The 18,036-nt window shown below is 36.4% G+C and overlaps 1 protein-coding gene across 1 annotated transcript; it reads left to right on the top strand.

The window, feature by feature from the left end:
* Window positions 1–12,521: 12,521 nt before the first annotated feature.
* Window positions 12,522–17,978, top strand: LOC122002139. The gene is made up of 9 exons (XM_042557209.1): window positions 12,522–12,825; window positions 12,967–13,176; window positions 13,296–13,393; window positions 14,169–14,259; window positions 14,369–14,569; window positions 14,711–14,967; window positions 16,683–16,773; window positions 16,860–17,076; window positions 17,593–17,978. The coding sequence occupies exons 1-9, from the start codon at window positions 12,679–12,681 to the stop codon at window positions 17,799–17,801; spliced, it is 1,521 nt and encodes a 506-aa protein (XP_042413143.1). The 5' UTR covers window positions 12,522–12,678; the 3' UTR covers window positions 17,802–17,978.
* Window positions 17,979–18,036: the final 58 nt, after the last annotated feature.

Raw genomic sequence — 18,036 nt, 5'->3', positions numbered from 1 at the left:
TAAATGGTCCTGCTCAATACACTTAGAGTGTACTAGTGTAATTTATTAGTCAAGATAAACTAATACCTAATTACACTACGACTATTCAAATGGTTTGTTCCTTTCCATCTTAGTCGTGAGTTATTGTTTATAATTTATAAAGAACTGATAACATTATCTTCTGTGTGTGACACCACACACCATGTTATCTACAATATAAATTAATTGAGTAACTACACTTAACATATAAATGTAGATATTTGACCAATGTGATTCTTATTTCTAAAATAAATATTTACAAAAACTAGGCTTTTAGTATACACTTTAACAATGTGGGCATGCCCACGTTCCCATTTTCTACTTCTCTCACTCGTCAAAAGTAAGTCACTAAGACTAGTTAGTCACAAAGACTAAATAAGTCACATAAACTATATAAGAGTTTAGTCACAAAGACTATATCAAAACATCTAATTCATAATTAGAGAAAATGATTCGTGTGATAGCAAGCACACTGAGCGATAGTTGCTAAAAAGATTATTACACCTTACATAGTCACTTTCAGAGCGATCAATGTTAACAAAATTGTTATACTTTACATAGCCGCTCTTCCAAATGAATTAGAGACATATTCATCATGGCACATAGCCTCTTTCCTGATGGTGCATATTTGTTATTCAGGAAACATCCAATCTTTTGGTGACACAATCATTATCTTAGAGATATCCATATCTTACTATTTACCCAGATTAAATAATCTTCATTTACATCAATTTAAATATCTATAATTCCTTATCATGACTATTATGTCAAGAGCATGCTCCATATTCAATGTCCACAATCATTTCTATACATAACAGAAATAGGTCGACCAGTGAATATCATCAAAAGATGTAAATTTATTTAATCTTCCTTTTTAGCTAGAATCTATTTATTTTAATTAGTCACTTTCCTAGTTATGCTCCATAGACTAAATCATCCATAGTCATAGGATACATAATAAAATAGCACACTCTGATTAAAACAATTCAAGTAAACAGCTTGTAACACCCCAAATTTCATGATTTGGAGTCCTAAAAGATCTTATTAAAATCTAGGAATATTTTGGAAAAATTCTAGAGATTTTAAAAAATTTTTAGAGTATTTTTATGTAATTTTTGGAGGTCGTTTGATATTTGTACCAAAAGAAAGAAGTTTTGACAAAAAATATCCAAGCCGAGGCTCGAACCGGCAACCCCTGACCCGACTAACCAACTGGGCTAGCAGTTGTTACTTGATTAAGTAAAGGAAGAATTTTATTTAAGTAATAGAAGTTAATAGCAAGAAATAATAAGAAGAAAATAGGTTGCAGCCGGGATTCGAACCCACGAGCCGGGTTTTAAGCAGAACGCAACCCACCAACAGACCAGCCGAACTTTTCTTAACTAAACCTATATCGAAATATATTTAAGTAGTACTAGTTAATAGAAACCTTAGAGGATTAAAAGGAAGAACTTAGGGATTAATCACGAAACCTAAATTCTTTCCTCACCCTTTCTTCTCTCACGCGGCGACGACGACGACTTCTCGGGCGGAGAACAAAGTCGCGGCTAGGGCATAGTTTTCCGGCGGCCGGCCAAGGTTCATCCGAGAGCTCTTCGCCTTCCCGAGATCCTCTCACCGAGAAGAAGCTATAGGCGCAAGGAGAGGCCGGGAAACTCGAGTTATCCGAACCCTAGAAGCCTTTTCTCCTTCGGTAGAGAGTCTAAGAACGCAATGTAAGTGCTCTCACCTGCAGTAAGGGTAGTTCAGATTCTTGTTTTCTTCCTCTTGTTCTTCCGAAGCATGTTGTAAGAAGTGTCTTCTTGAGGCTAGCTGCTGTAAATTCAATCCGGATTGGTTGGGTTTTGGATAAGAAACAAATTGTTTAGTTTCGACATGTGTTTCGGATTTCTTGTTAGCATTCTGTTTTTCCAGAGCTTGTCGAAAGGGGCAGTGATTCCCTTTGAATTTTCTGCCGTGAGATTTAGAAAGAAGTCTGTTCATTCATTTTGGCCTTCGGATTAAGTTATAGAGAATTGTAGAATGCAAGGGACTTAGTTTTCCTTGGGATTTCGGAATAGGTTGTACAGAATTAATTGTTAGAGGTAAGAGTAGTTTCAAGATTTTACCTTCTCCTTTGCATTACTGCCGAAGCCTGCTTAAAAACCCTATTGCCCTATAAAGGTATAAGTTGTGGACAAGTTTTATATAGGTTTTATTATATGCTAGTAAGCTTAGTTTGGATGTGCAATTCGGGTGGTGCTACTAAATTGGCATGAACAGAACAACCTTTGAAATTTGCTGTGTATTAGGATTTGTGCAGTTCTCTGTTCATTCCTTTAAATATGCAGTTCTAAACCCTTGTTGCCAAGTAAATAGCAATAAACAGATTTAATTCGGAAGTTTCAGTTGGATCCTTAGTAGCCAATCCATGCACGAAGTTTTGGGTTCCTGTGGAATTTTTTTAGTGGGGGGCTATTGATATGTGTACCATACTATCAGATTAGTTTGTCATAGATTTGTTTAGCATCACAGTTTTGGATATGTTTAATATGGCAGTTTAGATCTCCTTATAGTGTAGAATTTTAGTAACTCGTGCTTTAGCAAGTGCAGATTATATCCGAGTTTTCTTTTGTTTCTTTGCTACTGTACAGAACCTGATCTACCTTTTATTCCAAGCACGTAGTTAGACTTCTTTTTAAGTTTCTAGTTTCCCTTTGTGTTTGCATTTGGCGTGAACAACAAGGTAGTAGTGCAGATTAATTGTTGAGTTTCTGTGGCTTATTTAGACCCTAGTATTATCAATTATTTAACATGCTATATACCCTTTTTGTTGTTAGTTCCTTAACATGCAGCTTGGATTTCTTAGTTGTGTAGTTTAGTATTTCAGTTTAGATCCAGCAGATATTTTTTTAGAGTTTAAAATGCAGATTTCTTTAGAGCTTATAGTGCAGTTTTCTACAGAATTTTAGTGCAAATTTTATTAAGCATTAGTATATAGAATTTTATTAGTATAGTAAGCAGATTTTTGGGTTAAGCATTTCAAAGTTAGAATTTGCTTAAATATTTCAGTTTCTTTTTAAAAAAGCATTCTTTTAGAAGTATTAACAAGTATAAGAAAGATAAAGAAAAGAAAGAAAAAGGCCAAGGCCTTAAGTAGATCCCAAAGTCAAGACTTTAGGGATTTTGGCACACAAGGTGCTTATTAAAATGCCGAGGCATTATATATTAGAAGTATTAAAAGATAACAAGTATTTTACTTTTATCAGTGGCACTATACTGGACTCTCAGTTGTCCTTGGGTTGGGCTCCCATAGTCGTCCCTAGGTTTAGATAACCTAGTATGCAAGACTCTCAGTAGTCCTTGGGCTGGGCTCCCATAGTCGGTCCCTAGGTTTAGATAACATAGTAAACCCTACTAGATTCGGGACCAGCTATCTCGGGTCTAGTTAGGGATGCGCGCATAGCAAGTACAGTTGTCGGACCCAAGAAGAAAGTTGATTATTATTTTGAAGTATTATAAGTATAAGTTTTTGAACAAACAAAATAAGATTCACACAAGTATAAAAGTATAAAAGAATAAGTTTAGAACAAATGAATTAAGTTTCATTTTGTTTTAGAATCAGCAAGTTTAGTTCCCTTTTATGCTAGCATGTTATTTAGATTAGCTTACTGTTCTTTGCTATTAGAAGAGCATGAGTAACTTTACGTGTTTAACACTTCAGTATGTTTGTTTATTTACTAGTAGATGAGCATGAGTAGTTTTCCCCTTGAGCATTCAGTTTTAGTTTTCAGTATATTCACATGCATATCGAGTTTTTGTGAGTTAGATAGCGCTTACTAAGCAAATTTTACTTATAGATTGCACTTCCTCTTACTGCAGATACAGGAAAGGAAAAGATATAGAAAGGAAGGCGACAAGGAGGTGTTCGAAGGATGTGTGATGTCAGGACTATGGAAGCATTGGGACTAGGAAAGAAGTTTTATTTTAGTTTCTATTGTCTTTTGCTATGTTAGAAGTATTTGAGATAGTACATGATATTTTGATGTGATTAGGACATAGCAGATGAATTGTGATATGGTGTGATGAGTTGTGGTATTGTTTTCTTTATTTTGGATTTATTATACTGTGTGGTTGATTGATATGTGTTACAACCGCTTATGGCTGAGTATATATTGCATGTATTGTTGGATATGGTCACCGGTACAGGGGAGACTCTGTCGAAATTTTTCGGTAGGGTTTCCATGTGATTTTTAATCATACCGGTTAAGTAGAGTTAGTAGTTAAGTAACGGTCATCCTTAGAGAGTAGTAGTAGTAAGAAGGGTGGTCGTTACACAGCTAAATAGTCACTAGGGGAAAAAACTGAGATTAATATATAATCTCAAAGGTCTCACATAGTAGAGAAATAGATATTCATTCTCCTATTACCTTTATTGTCACAATAACGCATGTGGTATAAATCATATGTTATGATATTATTTTCTTTACTAAAAAAAGAGTCATATTTTCCTCAAATTTAGCATTGTAAATATTTTGAGAATTTAATCCAAACATACCTAATGTTTAATCCTAAATTCAACATATGAATTCCAATGTGGTCTTCAACATGTTCAGTAAATAGTGGGTTTATTTATTTTGATCATTATTAACATATAAATGATCTCAACTTGACGTAATTATCAAGACAACATTAACTTATGGATATGTCTCTGTTCACAGCTACATAAGTTGTCTCATAAGTAACGGTCTTACCTCTATTTGTACTCAACAAATAGAGATAATTGTTCATGTAAGTGGACCAATCTCAACCTATCAACATACTCACTGAGATCTTATATGAATGCAACAAAATCATATACACTAAATAAATTATGGTAAATCACACAATCAAATCATAATATCTGATTATTATTATAATATTGTTACATTTTACGAAGTTTCAAAGACTTTACATGTTCTTTAAATGACTCTCTAGTCATTGACTTAGTAAAAAGATCTGCAATTATAACACGTGTAGGAACATACTCAAGAATTATCTTTCTTTTAGTCACAATATCCCTCACAAAGTTATAGTTATATGCTTGCCTTTGCTGTGATATTTAAGATCTTTGAAAAAAATTATTACAATTTGATATAAGTCCTGGGTTTGACTATAAGCGACTTACTAAGTCAACAACACGGGACATGTACACAATATAGTGTACATCAAACTACCAATAATACTGATATATGATTTTTTTTATTTATCTCAATCATTTTTTCTGGAGTTTTGGGACACATACTCTTGCTTAAAATAATATCTTTCACAATACGTGTATGCTCTACTTTATAATTAGACATGTTGAAATGATGTAACATCTTATTTATATAAGACTCTTATGATAGATCCAAAAGTCTTTTAGGATGATCTCTAATGATCTTTACCCTTAAGATGTATTCAACTTCTCTCATATCCATTGTATTAAATTGTGATGACAACCACTTCTTGACTTCATTCACATACCCTATGTTATTTCCAGCGATCAACATATGATCAATATATAATGATAAAATGACATACTTTTCTTTTTCTTTTTTGAAGAAAATGCAATGATTCTCATTGATCATCTCAAAACCATAAGGTAAAATTGTTGGATTTCAGCGACCGGCTATAAGAGGGTTGAATAGCCTGCAAAAATTAAAACATGAAAGCCCTTATCGTCTGTTCTTAAACTAACACTTGCATAAAATAAATAAGTAGAAAGTAAAAGAGAGGCTCACAAAGATTTGACTTGGTTACAACCGGATTGGTTGTTAATCCAAGGAAAATATCGCACTAGTGCTCCCTTCAGGCGGAGAAGTCTCTTACAACAATAACGCGCAGAGAAATAGAAGCTAAACTATAACTGGAAGCGCACAAGTGTTGGAATACACAATTTCTGAGTTGATATGAAGCTTCTGGACCAAGGATGTATTTATAGCCTTGGTTGGAGTGCCCTGGGGGATAAAACTTTATCCCCAACGCACAGATCTCGGTTTGACCGAGATCTGGATAAACTTTCGGTCTGAGCGCCCGGAAGGATTCCGAGCGCCCCGGACAGTTCCGGGCACCCCCGCTGGGAAAGTCAACCCTGTTGACTTTTTCAGCGGGGGTCTTCTGCTCCGGCTCGGTTCACCTTAGACCGAGTCTTCCGCTCTCTTGGGTGACCTCTGCCATCTGGAATAGGGCTCACCCGAACCCAACTTCCGATCTTCTCGAGCAGGCTTCCGCTCCGGCTTCTCATCTCTCGTAATCGTTGCGTGCTTCCTTCTCGTCCGCCGACATACTCATCCGCAGTCTTCGTCCCTCGGTCGCACCCCATGCCGACCTTCTCGCTAGCTGTGTCTCTTGCTCCCCGAGCAATCTTCCGCTCCAGCTTCTCGTCCCTCGAAGCCACCACACGCTTCCTTCTCATCCGCCGGTGTACTCTTCCGCAGCGCCTCGTCCCTCAGACACACCGCGTGTCGTCCTTCACGCTAGCTACATCTGCTGCTCGACTCCCTGTGCTCCTAAGCTCCTGCACACTTAGACACAAGGTTAAAAACTGACAGGACCTAACTTAACTTGTTGATCACACCAAAACAACCTTGGGGTTCCAACAAACTCCCCCTTTTTAATGTGAGCAACCTAAATTAAGCTAGGATAAATAGACATAAAAAAATAAATTAACTAATTTTACAATAAAGTGCAAAAAATAGAAAATTTAAATTTTGGTCTATCTCCCCCTAGACTTATACTTTTCTTTCTCCCCATTTGATCACATAAAAAAAATAGGGTTCAAAGAAAAAAACTCTAAGGGAAAAAATTTGTAATTTTGAAAAAATTTTGTAATAATTTTCAACAAAAAATGTTCTAAGTTAAAGGATTTCTTAGTAAAACTTAAAAAAAAAAATCCTAACTTAGGAAATTTTGCAAAAAGGTTTTTCTAAGTAAAAATTTAAGCAAAAATTTCTAATTTCATAAGAACTTTTTAACTTATTTTTTTTAAGTAAAAGTTCTACGCAAAAAAAAATATTCTAAGAAAGAATGTTTAAAAGATTTTTTAAAGCATTATTAAATTTCAACCTTAATGCTTTATCAGAAAGTTAATTAAATGTTTTATTTCAATATTTTGGCTTCCAAGTCGTGGCGAGGCACTAGCCCTTCTTGGTTATTGGAGCAACAACCACTTCATTAGACAAAGCCTCATAAAAAAACTCATTGCTTAATTTTCTCGCTGAAAGCGCTAAATCAAATTAAAATTTAGATTAAGTAAGACTTAGGAACCCAATATAGGTTCCAACTAAATGGATTAATTAAGAATCTCTTAGGGGCATATTTCTTTGAAATGTTTCTAATTTGACCCTTATGATATCTAAAATACCAATTTAAATTGTTAAATTTTCTAACATTGGTCTTAGATGAGCATGCATAGTTTTTAAGTTAACTACTTGAATTTTCATATTTTCATTTTCTGATTTTAATTTTTAATTTTCTAATTTTTAATTTTAATAACTCCCCTAGAGGGCAAGATTTAGCTAGTATTACTTTTAAGTTCTTAAATTTTTTTTTTTCTAATTTACATCAATCCTTAGTTAACAATTTAACGAATTTAAACAATCTGTCGGGAGGAAGAGATCGTACCTGACTTACCTTGTCGATCTTGTTGTTCGTGTCTCCCCCTGAACTACTGCTCTCTTCTGATGTTGCTCCCCCTTCATCGATGCTCTCGATGCTCATTTCAGAAGAGCTTGACTCGCAGTCGTCGTCTTGATAACTTGCCATTAGTGTAAGTCCGGAGAAGACTTCGACTTCTGATTCGGACGACGTATCGTCCCACGTCGCTTTTAATGCCTTGTGTTTTTTTGACAAACTTCTTACCTTTATCTTTGTCCTTGTTCTTTAGCTGGGGGCAGTTGTCGTTGACGTGCCCTTCTTCGTCGCAGTGGTAGCAGCGGATGATCTTTTTCTTTCTACCCTGTGGATGGTTAGTTTTTCTAGACTTGTAAAGATTCTTGAATCGTCTTACCATCATTACCATTCCCTTGTCGTCGAGAGAAGACTCTGACTCAGATTCGTCTCTCGATTCTTTGAGGGCGACGTTGTTCTTGGGCTCCTTTGTACCTACACATCTTGATTCGTGCACTTCAAATGTCGAGAATAATTCTTCCAATGTAATTTTTTTTTTAAATCTTTCAAAATGTAAAAGGCATCTACTAGTGATACTCATTTTGTATTTCTAGGAAAAGAGTTTAGTGCGTACCTGAGCGAATCTCGGTTACTTACATTTTCTCCGAGATTCGAAGTTCCGGTGATGATTTCTTTAATTCTCGAGTGCAGATGCACAACTGTCTCGTCTTCTCCAAGTCGCAGGCTGGTGTGCTGATTGCAAAGTAGATCCCGTCTAGCGAGCTTGGCTTCGGACGTTCTTTCGTGCAGCTCAAGAAACTTCTCCCAAAGTTCCTTTACGAAGTCGTAGTTGCCGATTCGATTGACTTCTTGTGGCGGGAGAATGCTTAGCAGATGGTACTCTACTTTGCCATTTGCCACGTAGTCGGTCTGCTCCTTTTTCGTCCAGTGATATTTCTCTTTACCTTCCGGTGTTGTAAAACCGAATTTCATAATTAACATTAAATCAAAATCGGTTTTAAAAAATACCTGCATTCGCTTTTTCCAGCTAGCGAATTCCCCTTCGTACTTCGGCGGGTAGATGCTTGGTCCGATCATTATTTCGTTGCTTCGTTCGGCGGTTAGTTCTCCTGAAGTGCCTTGGCTCTGATACCACTTGTTGGATTGCGACGGCGGCTGGAAGAGGGGTTGAATAACCTGCAAAAATAAAAACACAAAAACCCTTCACGACTTTTCTTAGTACACTTGCATAAAATAAATAAGCAGAAAGTAAAAGAAGAGACTCACAAAGATTTGACTTGGTTACAACCGGGGAGGTTGTTAATCCAAGGAAAATATCGCATTAGTATTCCTTCAGGCAGAGAAGCCTCTTACAGCAATAACGCACAGAGAGATAGAAGTTAACTATAACTGGAAGCGCACAAGTGTTGGAATACATAATTTCTGAGTTGATATGAAGCTTCTGGACCAAGGTTGTATTTATAGCCTTGGTCGAGGCACCCTAAAGTGTTCCGGGCGCCCTGAAGGGATAAAACTTTATCCCCAACGCACAGATCTCAGTTTGGCTGAGATCTGGATAAACTTTCGTTCCGGGCGCCCGAAAGGGTTCCGGGCGCCCTGGACTGGTCGAGCGCCTCGGACAATTCCGAGCGCCCCAGACAGTTTCGGGCGCCCCGGTTGGGAAAGTCAACCTCGTTGACTTTTTCAACTTGAGTCTTCTGCTCCGACTCCGTTCGCCTCAGATCTAGTCTTCCGCTCGCTTGGATGATCTCTGCCATCCGGAATAGGGCTCACCCGAACCCAACTTTCGGTCTTCTCGAGTAGGCTTCCGCTCCGGCTTTTCGTCTCTCGGAATCGTTGTGTGCTTCCTTCTCGTTTGCCAGCGTACTCATCCGTAGTCTTCGTCCCTCGGTCGCACCTTGTGCCGACCTTCTCGCTAGCTGTGTCTCTTGCTCCCCGAGCAGTCTTCCTCTCCAGCTTCTCGTCCCTTGAAACCACCGCACACTTCCTTCTCGCCCGCTGGTGTACTCTTCCGCAGCGCTTCGTCCCTCGAACGCACCGCGTGCCGTCCTTCACGCTAGCTGCGTCTTATGCTCGCCTCTTTGTGCTCCTATGCTCCTGCACATTTAGACACATGGTTAAAATCCGACAGAACCTAACTTAACTTGTTGATCACACCAAAACAACCTTGGGGTTTCAACAAAAATAACTTTATTAAATCTTATGTTTCATTATCTTGACACTTGCTTTAACTCATATATAGACTTTTTAAGTCTACATACTTTCTCCTCTTGCCCTTCAGTAATGAAACCTTCTGGTTAAATCATATAGATTTCCTCGTTAAGTTCACCATTAAGGAAAACGGTTTTTACATTTATTTGATGTAATTTCAAGTTACAATGTGCCACAAAGGCCAAAATAACTCGTATTGATACAAATTTTACTACGGGAGAAAATATTTCTTCAAAGTCAATACCCTCCATTTGTGTATATCATTTTGCAACCAAACAAGCTTTGTATCTATTAATCGATCCATTAGCTTTCCTTTTTATTTTGAGAATCCATGTATTCCTAATAGCCTTTTGCCCTAGAGAAAGATCAATTAAGTCCTAAACATAATTCCGATTCATAGACTTCATCTCTTCAACCATTGCAACTTTCCACTTTTCTCTAACTCTACATCCCAATACTTTCTCAATGGATTGAGGTTCATCATCGTTAACTGAAGTGCTATCAATGCTTTATTCTCAATATTAAACCTCTTCTTAGGTTTGATTTTAGGAACACTTCTTCATAAGTTGGGATGTTGAGAAGTCAACTTATGACTTGGCATATCACTCCCACTCGATTGACTAGACTCAGACATCCCATTTGACACCTCTCTTGTTGATAATATCTCATCCTCCTCAAATAGAGGAACATTCTTATCAACATCATCTCTAGTTGAGAACTCTATTTTGAGAAAAGTCACATTTCTCGAATCTATTTCGGAGATGGTTATATCTTGTCGTTCACCTATGAAAACATAACCTTATGAGAACTAATAAACATATCTTGTCGTTTATATCTGGTCTCATAATATCTAATAAAGATACGTTTCTTACTCCTAGGTCTCAATTTTTTATACTTATGAGAACTATCATGAACATAAACAGCTGACCCCCAAAGTCTCAAATTATTTAAATCTATTTTTCTACCTGTCCAACGTCATATGAGGTAAATGGAATTGACTTTGAAAACACTTTATTAAGTATATAGGCCGTAGTTAATAATACATCTCCTTAATAAGAGATCGGTAAATTAGCCCATACAATCATAGACCTAACCATTTCAATAAGAGACCTATTTTGTTTTTCAGCTACCCTATTTTGTCCTGGAGTTTCAGGGATTGTTAGTTGTCTAATAATTCCTCTATCATTATATATTATCTTAAACATATAAGATAAATATTCTCCTCCACAGTTAGTGTGTAAAATCTTAACTTTACATTCTGTTTGATTCTCAACTTCATTCATATAATGAATGAAGTAATCTAATGCTTTAGATTTATTAGAAATCAAATACACATGACCGAAACGAGAGAAATAATCAATAAATGTAATGAAATAAGAAGTTCCATGTCTAGCATTCACATTGACTGGAGTACAAATATTCGAATGAATTAATTGCAATGGTGATTCGACTCTAATAGCCTTACCAAATGGTTTCATAGTTTTTTGTTTCAACAAGACAATGCTCACATATAGACAAGTGATTTTTAGCCCGACTCTAAAATGCCTCCTCATCTTGTTTCACATCCATCTATTTCAATAACTAAATAGTCAGAATCAAGTGGGAGTGTTAGCATGAGAATTGTTTTCACTAACTATTGTACATGTGCTATATCTTGTTGATTAAAATATTTTTGTCCAATTAAGGAGATCTTATTGTATAATGGGTCGCTAATTTTTCCTATATCTTTTAGATAAGGTCTTGTATAATTGAGGAGTCCTAAGAAAGCTCTTAGAGTTTTAGTATCATGTGTGTGTGTATATATATATATCTATATATATATATATATATATAAGCAACGTTTTGTGCGCGACCGTGAGCGAAATTCGACGTGGACTATCTGACGCGACCAATATTCATTTTTTTAATCTCTCTTTCATCTACATACAACAACTTTTCTCTCTTTCTTTTTAAATTAAAATGAAAATTTATCTTTCTTTCTCCTATTATTACATGCAATAAAATTATTATGGTAGGTAACTACTGTACCATTATAACAACTACTACATCGTTATAGCAGCTACTGCATATTAACTGCTATAAGTTATAGCAGCTACAACGATGCAAAAGCTGCTACAACGGTGCAGAAGCTGCTACAACGGTGTAGTAGCTGCTATAACAGTACATAAACAGCTATAATGGTACAGTAACAGTTACAACGGTGTACTAGCTGTTACAACATAATAGCTACACAATAATACTGATACACGTTATAACAACTACTATACAGAAGCTGCTAAACATGTAACAACTATTGTGTAGTAGCTGTTACAATGTTGTAGCAGCTACATCACCTTTAAAAATTAGCAACACAATGATTGTTACATGTAATCAGATGAGAGAGAAACGATAATTTTATAGTTGTTGCATGTAGATGAGAGAGAAAAATTATCACATACAGATGAGAGAGAAATTAAAAAAATTAGATTTTAATCGTACCAAATAAATACACATCGAATTTCATTTATGGTCGTACATAAAACCTCGCTTAGCATATCAAATATTGCTCTATATGTATTTTAAAAATAATTTTCTTTTTAATGCATGGGCACAGCAATTATCCACGCGGCTAGTCGTTGCGCCTTGGATCCAATCTGGCGCGTCCGTGCGTCTTCATTTTCGTCGATCAGAATGGAATCGGATGATGCTCGCTTCGCTTCACACATATATTTTGGGTCGAGGCGTCGAGCACATCGTCGAATCGTCTTCGTAGCGAAGCCAGACTTTGGAGGCTAGCCGGGATCGGGAGGACTCGGTCGCCGGAGATCTAAACCCTATCAGATGGAGGACGGGGGCAGCGAGATCCCTCTCAAAAGCCAGGAAGAGAAGCCCCAAGGCGGCGTCAGCGGCGGTTGGGGCGGCTGGGGCATCTCCTCTTTCTCCATGTTCTCGGATCTCCAGCAGGCTGCCCAAGAGATCTCCAGAAATGTGAGCGCGCCTCTACTGTTTCTTTCTCATTTTTTCAGCCGAGTGTTGTGTGCCTGATTGATTTGGATTGAGTGAAGAAAGATCGGGAAGAGGTCTTGGTTTTGCGATTTCATTTTTTTTTTGTTTTTTGTTTTGGATCAGGCGGTTGAAGCAATGAAGAGTGCGACCCAGGGCATCGGAGAGGTTGAAGGTCCAGATTCTGATTCGGAAACAGCTGGAGAGGTCGCAAAAGAGCGGGCAGGTGAAAACGCAGGAGCAACAAAAGAAAAAGAAGAGAGCGAAAATGCTAGGCTTCGTCAGTCTGCTCTGGAAAAATTAGAGAAAGCTAGTGAGGATTCTGTGTTCGGTCAGGTGAGTCAATCTCATAGGAGATACAGTGAAATTAAATTAAATGCATTTGATTGGATTTCGCGTTGGATGATGTTGTACAAGGTTTGCGAATTTCATATTCTTCTTTCCAATTTATCCAGGGTCTGAAGGTGTTTGACAGTTCAATGGAAACTTTTGCTTCAGGAGCATGGAGTGCTCTAGGTAATGCTTTGAGAGGGGGCTCAAGCCTGGTCAGCAGGTAGTTTGTTTGCACTCATAATCTTCACCGTTCATCTAGATTATTAAAAAAAAAAAAAGAGTATAATTAGAAGCCAACCAATACATTTTATTGAGGAGTTGAGGAATGTAAATGGTTCAATCATTAGCACACACTGTTGTGTATACGTTTTAGCTGTTGTCTATCACTCTATCCTAAGATTTCATGACATTTGTTACAAATATTTGATGTGCTACTCTGATTTCATGCTGTAGGACTTTATAAATAAGCTGGAAGAAATAAAATCTTGCAAGCCATGATGTTATTTAACAAGCTTGACTGACTACGATTCTGTTTGTGTTGAAATTTAGATCAACCTCTTCAGTTAAATTGGAACCATCAAAATTAGCCCACTTTGACCCAAATTGTAGCTGTCACTTGAAGAATCACACTGCTGGCTTCAACCACTTAATGATGAACATCATGAAATTTGTTAGTGTTTCATATGTGTACATGTGTTAGATTGTTTGTGATTAAACTTCCATTTGCATTTGCATATCATTTCATACATTAACATTTTTTTTGTTTTCAAGTTCACTAGAATTGCTCGAAAAGTTTATGATGTGAATTTTAGAAATTTAAGTACATACTTTGCTAGAAGCTTTTTTTTGGGATCTTAACTCAAGTTTCTACTATTGTAATTAATCAATTTGGACACATTTCGTGGATCTTATTTCCTAAATCCAGGAACTAATCTGAATTTGGTATGTTGATTTTCAAAATGGTTATGCACTTGACATGGACTACTTTTTTTTAGGTTGGAGCATTCAGCTGCAGGTCTTGCTGATTCTTTTCAACAGGGAGATTTCCCTAGCAAAGCAACTTCCCTTGCTCCCTCAATTATAGAGGTTTGTTTTATCATGATTGACTAATGTGCAATGTTAAATTATTTAATTGTATATCCTTGATGATATTTCTTCATGTGCAAATCTCTTTTTCTTGGACTTTGGATTATAGACTGGGAAAACTTTTACCACAAAGGGGATACAGGTGCTTGAGCGTGTTGGAAAGGAAACCATAGAGCTGCTCATGACAGAGACTGGTTTTGATGTTGACAAGGATGCTGACAAGGCGGACAAAGATGATGATGAGGAACAGTTTGAGGAAGTGACATTTGATAGGTGTTTTTACATATATGGAGGCCCTGATTTGCTTGAGGTATATTTATATGGTATTGTTACAAATAGTTTATTCTTGCAGTTATTTCTTTCCTTTATATCTGGTTGCAGAAACTTAAAGCTTGACAAACAATAAATTTATACGTGCAGTTTACTTACCAATATATTTGGTTGGTTGCAGGAACTTGAAGCTTTGTCAAGCCATCATGCAATGCTATTTAACAGGAGAAGAATAAAACTCTCAGCAGAAGAGAAATCCTTTTATGATGATAAACTGGTGCAGATCCAGCAAATTTTCAGTCTGGGAACTGTTGTTGAAGAAAATGAGACAGATTCAAATAAAGGGAAGTATATCGAAGCATCAGCTAGTGATAGTGATGTTGAGATGAAAAAGTTGTGTGAAGCAAGTATTAGGAGGGCTGCTGAAATTGCATCAGGGTATGGTGATAAAAACATGAAAAGGGCAAATTTTCTGTTATGTTGCTATTGGACAATACTATTAAGTATTAACATTCTGGTTAATTTAACTTCAAACTTGTTGTCTATTTCAGCTGCATTTACTAATCAATTATGACTTACTAAAAGCTACATAAGGATTTGATTATACTGTATCTGCCTTTTTATATATCCAAAAGAAGGATGATGTAAGGAACAGCACCAGCAAGAAAAATTAGCTAAGTATAGAAAAAATAATTGCTTTCCCTTCATCTAGTTAAATTTTAGTGACATCCATGATATTAAGTTTCTACTTTGCATCCGTTTTCATACACATTACCAGATAGCATATTGTACACCAGGAAAGAAATGCATAATAAATGCTTAATGCAATAAATAATATTTAAAAAATTAATGACGGTTTTCAAATTCAGTAGTAAGGAATACTAATAGTGAACTTTCAGGTACTTATCTAATTCTGATTGTAAATACATAGCATGTTATTGCCTTCCATTTTGCAGTATTGCAACTTGCAATATGACCTATCAATATTCTGTCATGCTGAGTTAAAATTTCATTTGGATTCAACTGGCAAAAGCCTTGGAAAAACCATAGTCGTCATTAGTGACTCCCTAAAAGTTGGCAAATATTTATGGCAGTAGAGTTGTTGCATTATTCTGAAAATTTGCTTGGTGCATTTTTCTTGGATGCATGTTAAGTTCTTCAAAATGACAAAATTGTTAATAGCTTCAGTCGATTACTTTCTGATTGATTGTTATGCCTTTTCTTTGCATGTTTGATGCCAATTAAACTGTACACAACTAGGCAGATTTTTTGAGAGCATATAACTTGGTAGATCTGTTTGGATTAAGTACTATTTTTTTTAGTATAGGAATTATTTTCTTGTTTATATAAGGTTTGCTATGTCTTGATATTATTGCAAAATTCTGTTTCTTAAAATATTATTCTCATGAACAAAATTGGGGTGTTAAATAATTCTAAACTATCCATTATGGTTTGAAGCTCCTTTTCTCTTGGACTTGTGTTATTGATTTTCAAGGATCCACACATCAGTCAAACCTTAGGCTAGGATGTGAATTGCAATGCTGGTGGTGCACTAGTGTACGGCCTGTTAGCCCTGATTTGTTTTGGGACAAGGGATTAATTGATTTCTTGAATTGCTTTCATGGTTTAAGTTGTCTCCTTTTGGGATTGAAGACTACTGACAGAGACCATTGTGGTGATAGATTGAAAAAGTAAAAAGGACAACCTATGTGTCGTATGCAATAAAGCTACATTTAAGCTGATTTCTTTTAATCCTTGATTTGAAGGTGGCATCAGCTATGGAGAAGATGAATGTTCAAGTTCAATAAAAAAAATGGGAATAGGATGGTTCTCATGCATCGTAATTTTTCTAGTATTCTGTGTTCAATTACTTTAGGAGTGTGCTTATATCTAAATTGTTATCTCACTTGATACTTCGAGTATTTGGAGCCTGCTTCATATTTGCAATTCTCTTGTTTTTATTGAGCTGCTGTTCCGTAACAAGAACTGTGTTGCTATTTGTATCTGTTCTCATTCCAGTTTCTAAACATCACTTTTTTGTCTTTATACAATATGTTTGGTTGAGGCTTAAATATCTTAGATTATGGCTTATTCTTCTAGTTTGTGAATCCTACTTCCTCTTCTCTGATACTAGGGCAGAATTGCTTGTACAGGTTTGCATCTGCTCTTGGGGGACTTGCTGCAAATGATATAATACAACGTGCTACTGATAGACTTGAAACTGTCAACTCAGAGTGTATTCATGTATACAGATGTGTTTAGTGTTTATTTTGACCCAATACTTATTTTATGTTGTGACAAGTCATTGATTCATTACTTTTCCATGGCAGAGACTATCAGAACTCTGTTGTTCTGCTGTATCTCATATGCTGGTTCTTGGAAAATCACTCATTTCTAATGCAAACAAAGCAAAGACTGAAGAAGTAGATGATGATACTCTGAAAATTGAATGGCCTGAAGATTCTGTCTCAAAAGCTAAGATCATAAGGCACAAAGTCCAGTCAATGGCTGGTGATATGGACACAGTTTCTAGCAGTTTTATTACAGGTGAGTCTTTATGTATGGTTTCATTGAGTTTGTTTCTGAGTTTTTGCGGTTGAAATACTTGCATATCTGGAACAGGCCAACCATATAGTTTTCTTTTGTGTGTGTGCATGCGCGAGCATGGTGGGTATAAGGGCAGAGTTGCATTGGGTTGACTCATGTTTTTGCTAAAAAACGTGACCTGATATTTTGGATTGTAAAAAATCTGAAAACCCAAAACATATATGGGAAAGACAAACAAACAAATTGGGCTGAATGGGATTGTTTGTTTGTTTCTTCAAGTTTTCACGATATATGGTTTATTTTTAGAGTGTATATACCCAATCCATTACTTTTCCTTCTCGGAGAACACTAGGGTCACTGGGTGTTTATTTAGTGTACTTTTAATTGGCGTCCATCCTGATCAATATCTGAAACTGATAGTAAAGACTGATGTAATAAATTTGTTCTAACAAGTTTTAGTCGGCTCTAGTTTGGCATTTGGATTTTTCTAATAGCATCAGTCTGTATTTATTCCAGGAATCTCGGACATACTCGAAGCATATCTGGCTGCCATACAAAGTGTTTCTTCTGAAAAACCTGGCCTCGTGCAATCTTCAATGCAGGAAAAGGCAAAGGCTATCACAAATCACCTTCGAGATGACAAAACAAGTGCGGCTGAGAAGGTTCAGGATGCTCTCCACTACTTGTCATATGTTGTTCTTTCTACCTCGATGCCAATTGTATGATGAAATCACTTGATAGGTATCCTAATTCCTTTACTGTTTTTCCCGGATGGCCTGCATGTTTTATGTGGCAAGGTTGAATTAGTTGAAACATCGCACTTGTATGTTTTTTACTTTGATTGACATTGTTTTTTTTTGTTACGCCAGGTAATCAAATATTGTTATTTTTTCCCCTTTTAATTCTTGGGCAAACTCACGAAAATTTTGAGGTGTTTATAGCTTGAATCATTTGTAGCAG

This window comes from Zingiber officinale, chromosome 7A, assembly GCF_018446385.1.
Source record: "Zingiber officinale cultivar Zhangliang chromosome 7A, Zo_v1.1, whole genome shotgun sequence".
Taxonomy (NCBI): Eukaryota; Viridiplantae; Streptophyta; class Magnoliopsida; order Zingiberales; family Zingiberaceae; genus Zingiber; species Zingiber officinale.
Note: the sequence above shows the minus strand (reverse complement) of the source record. Positions and strands in the feature narration are given on the sequence as shown.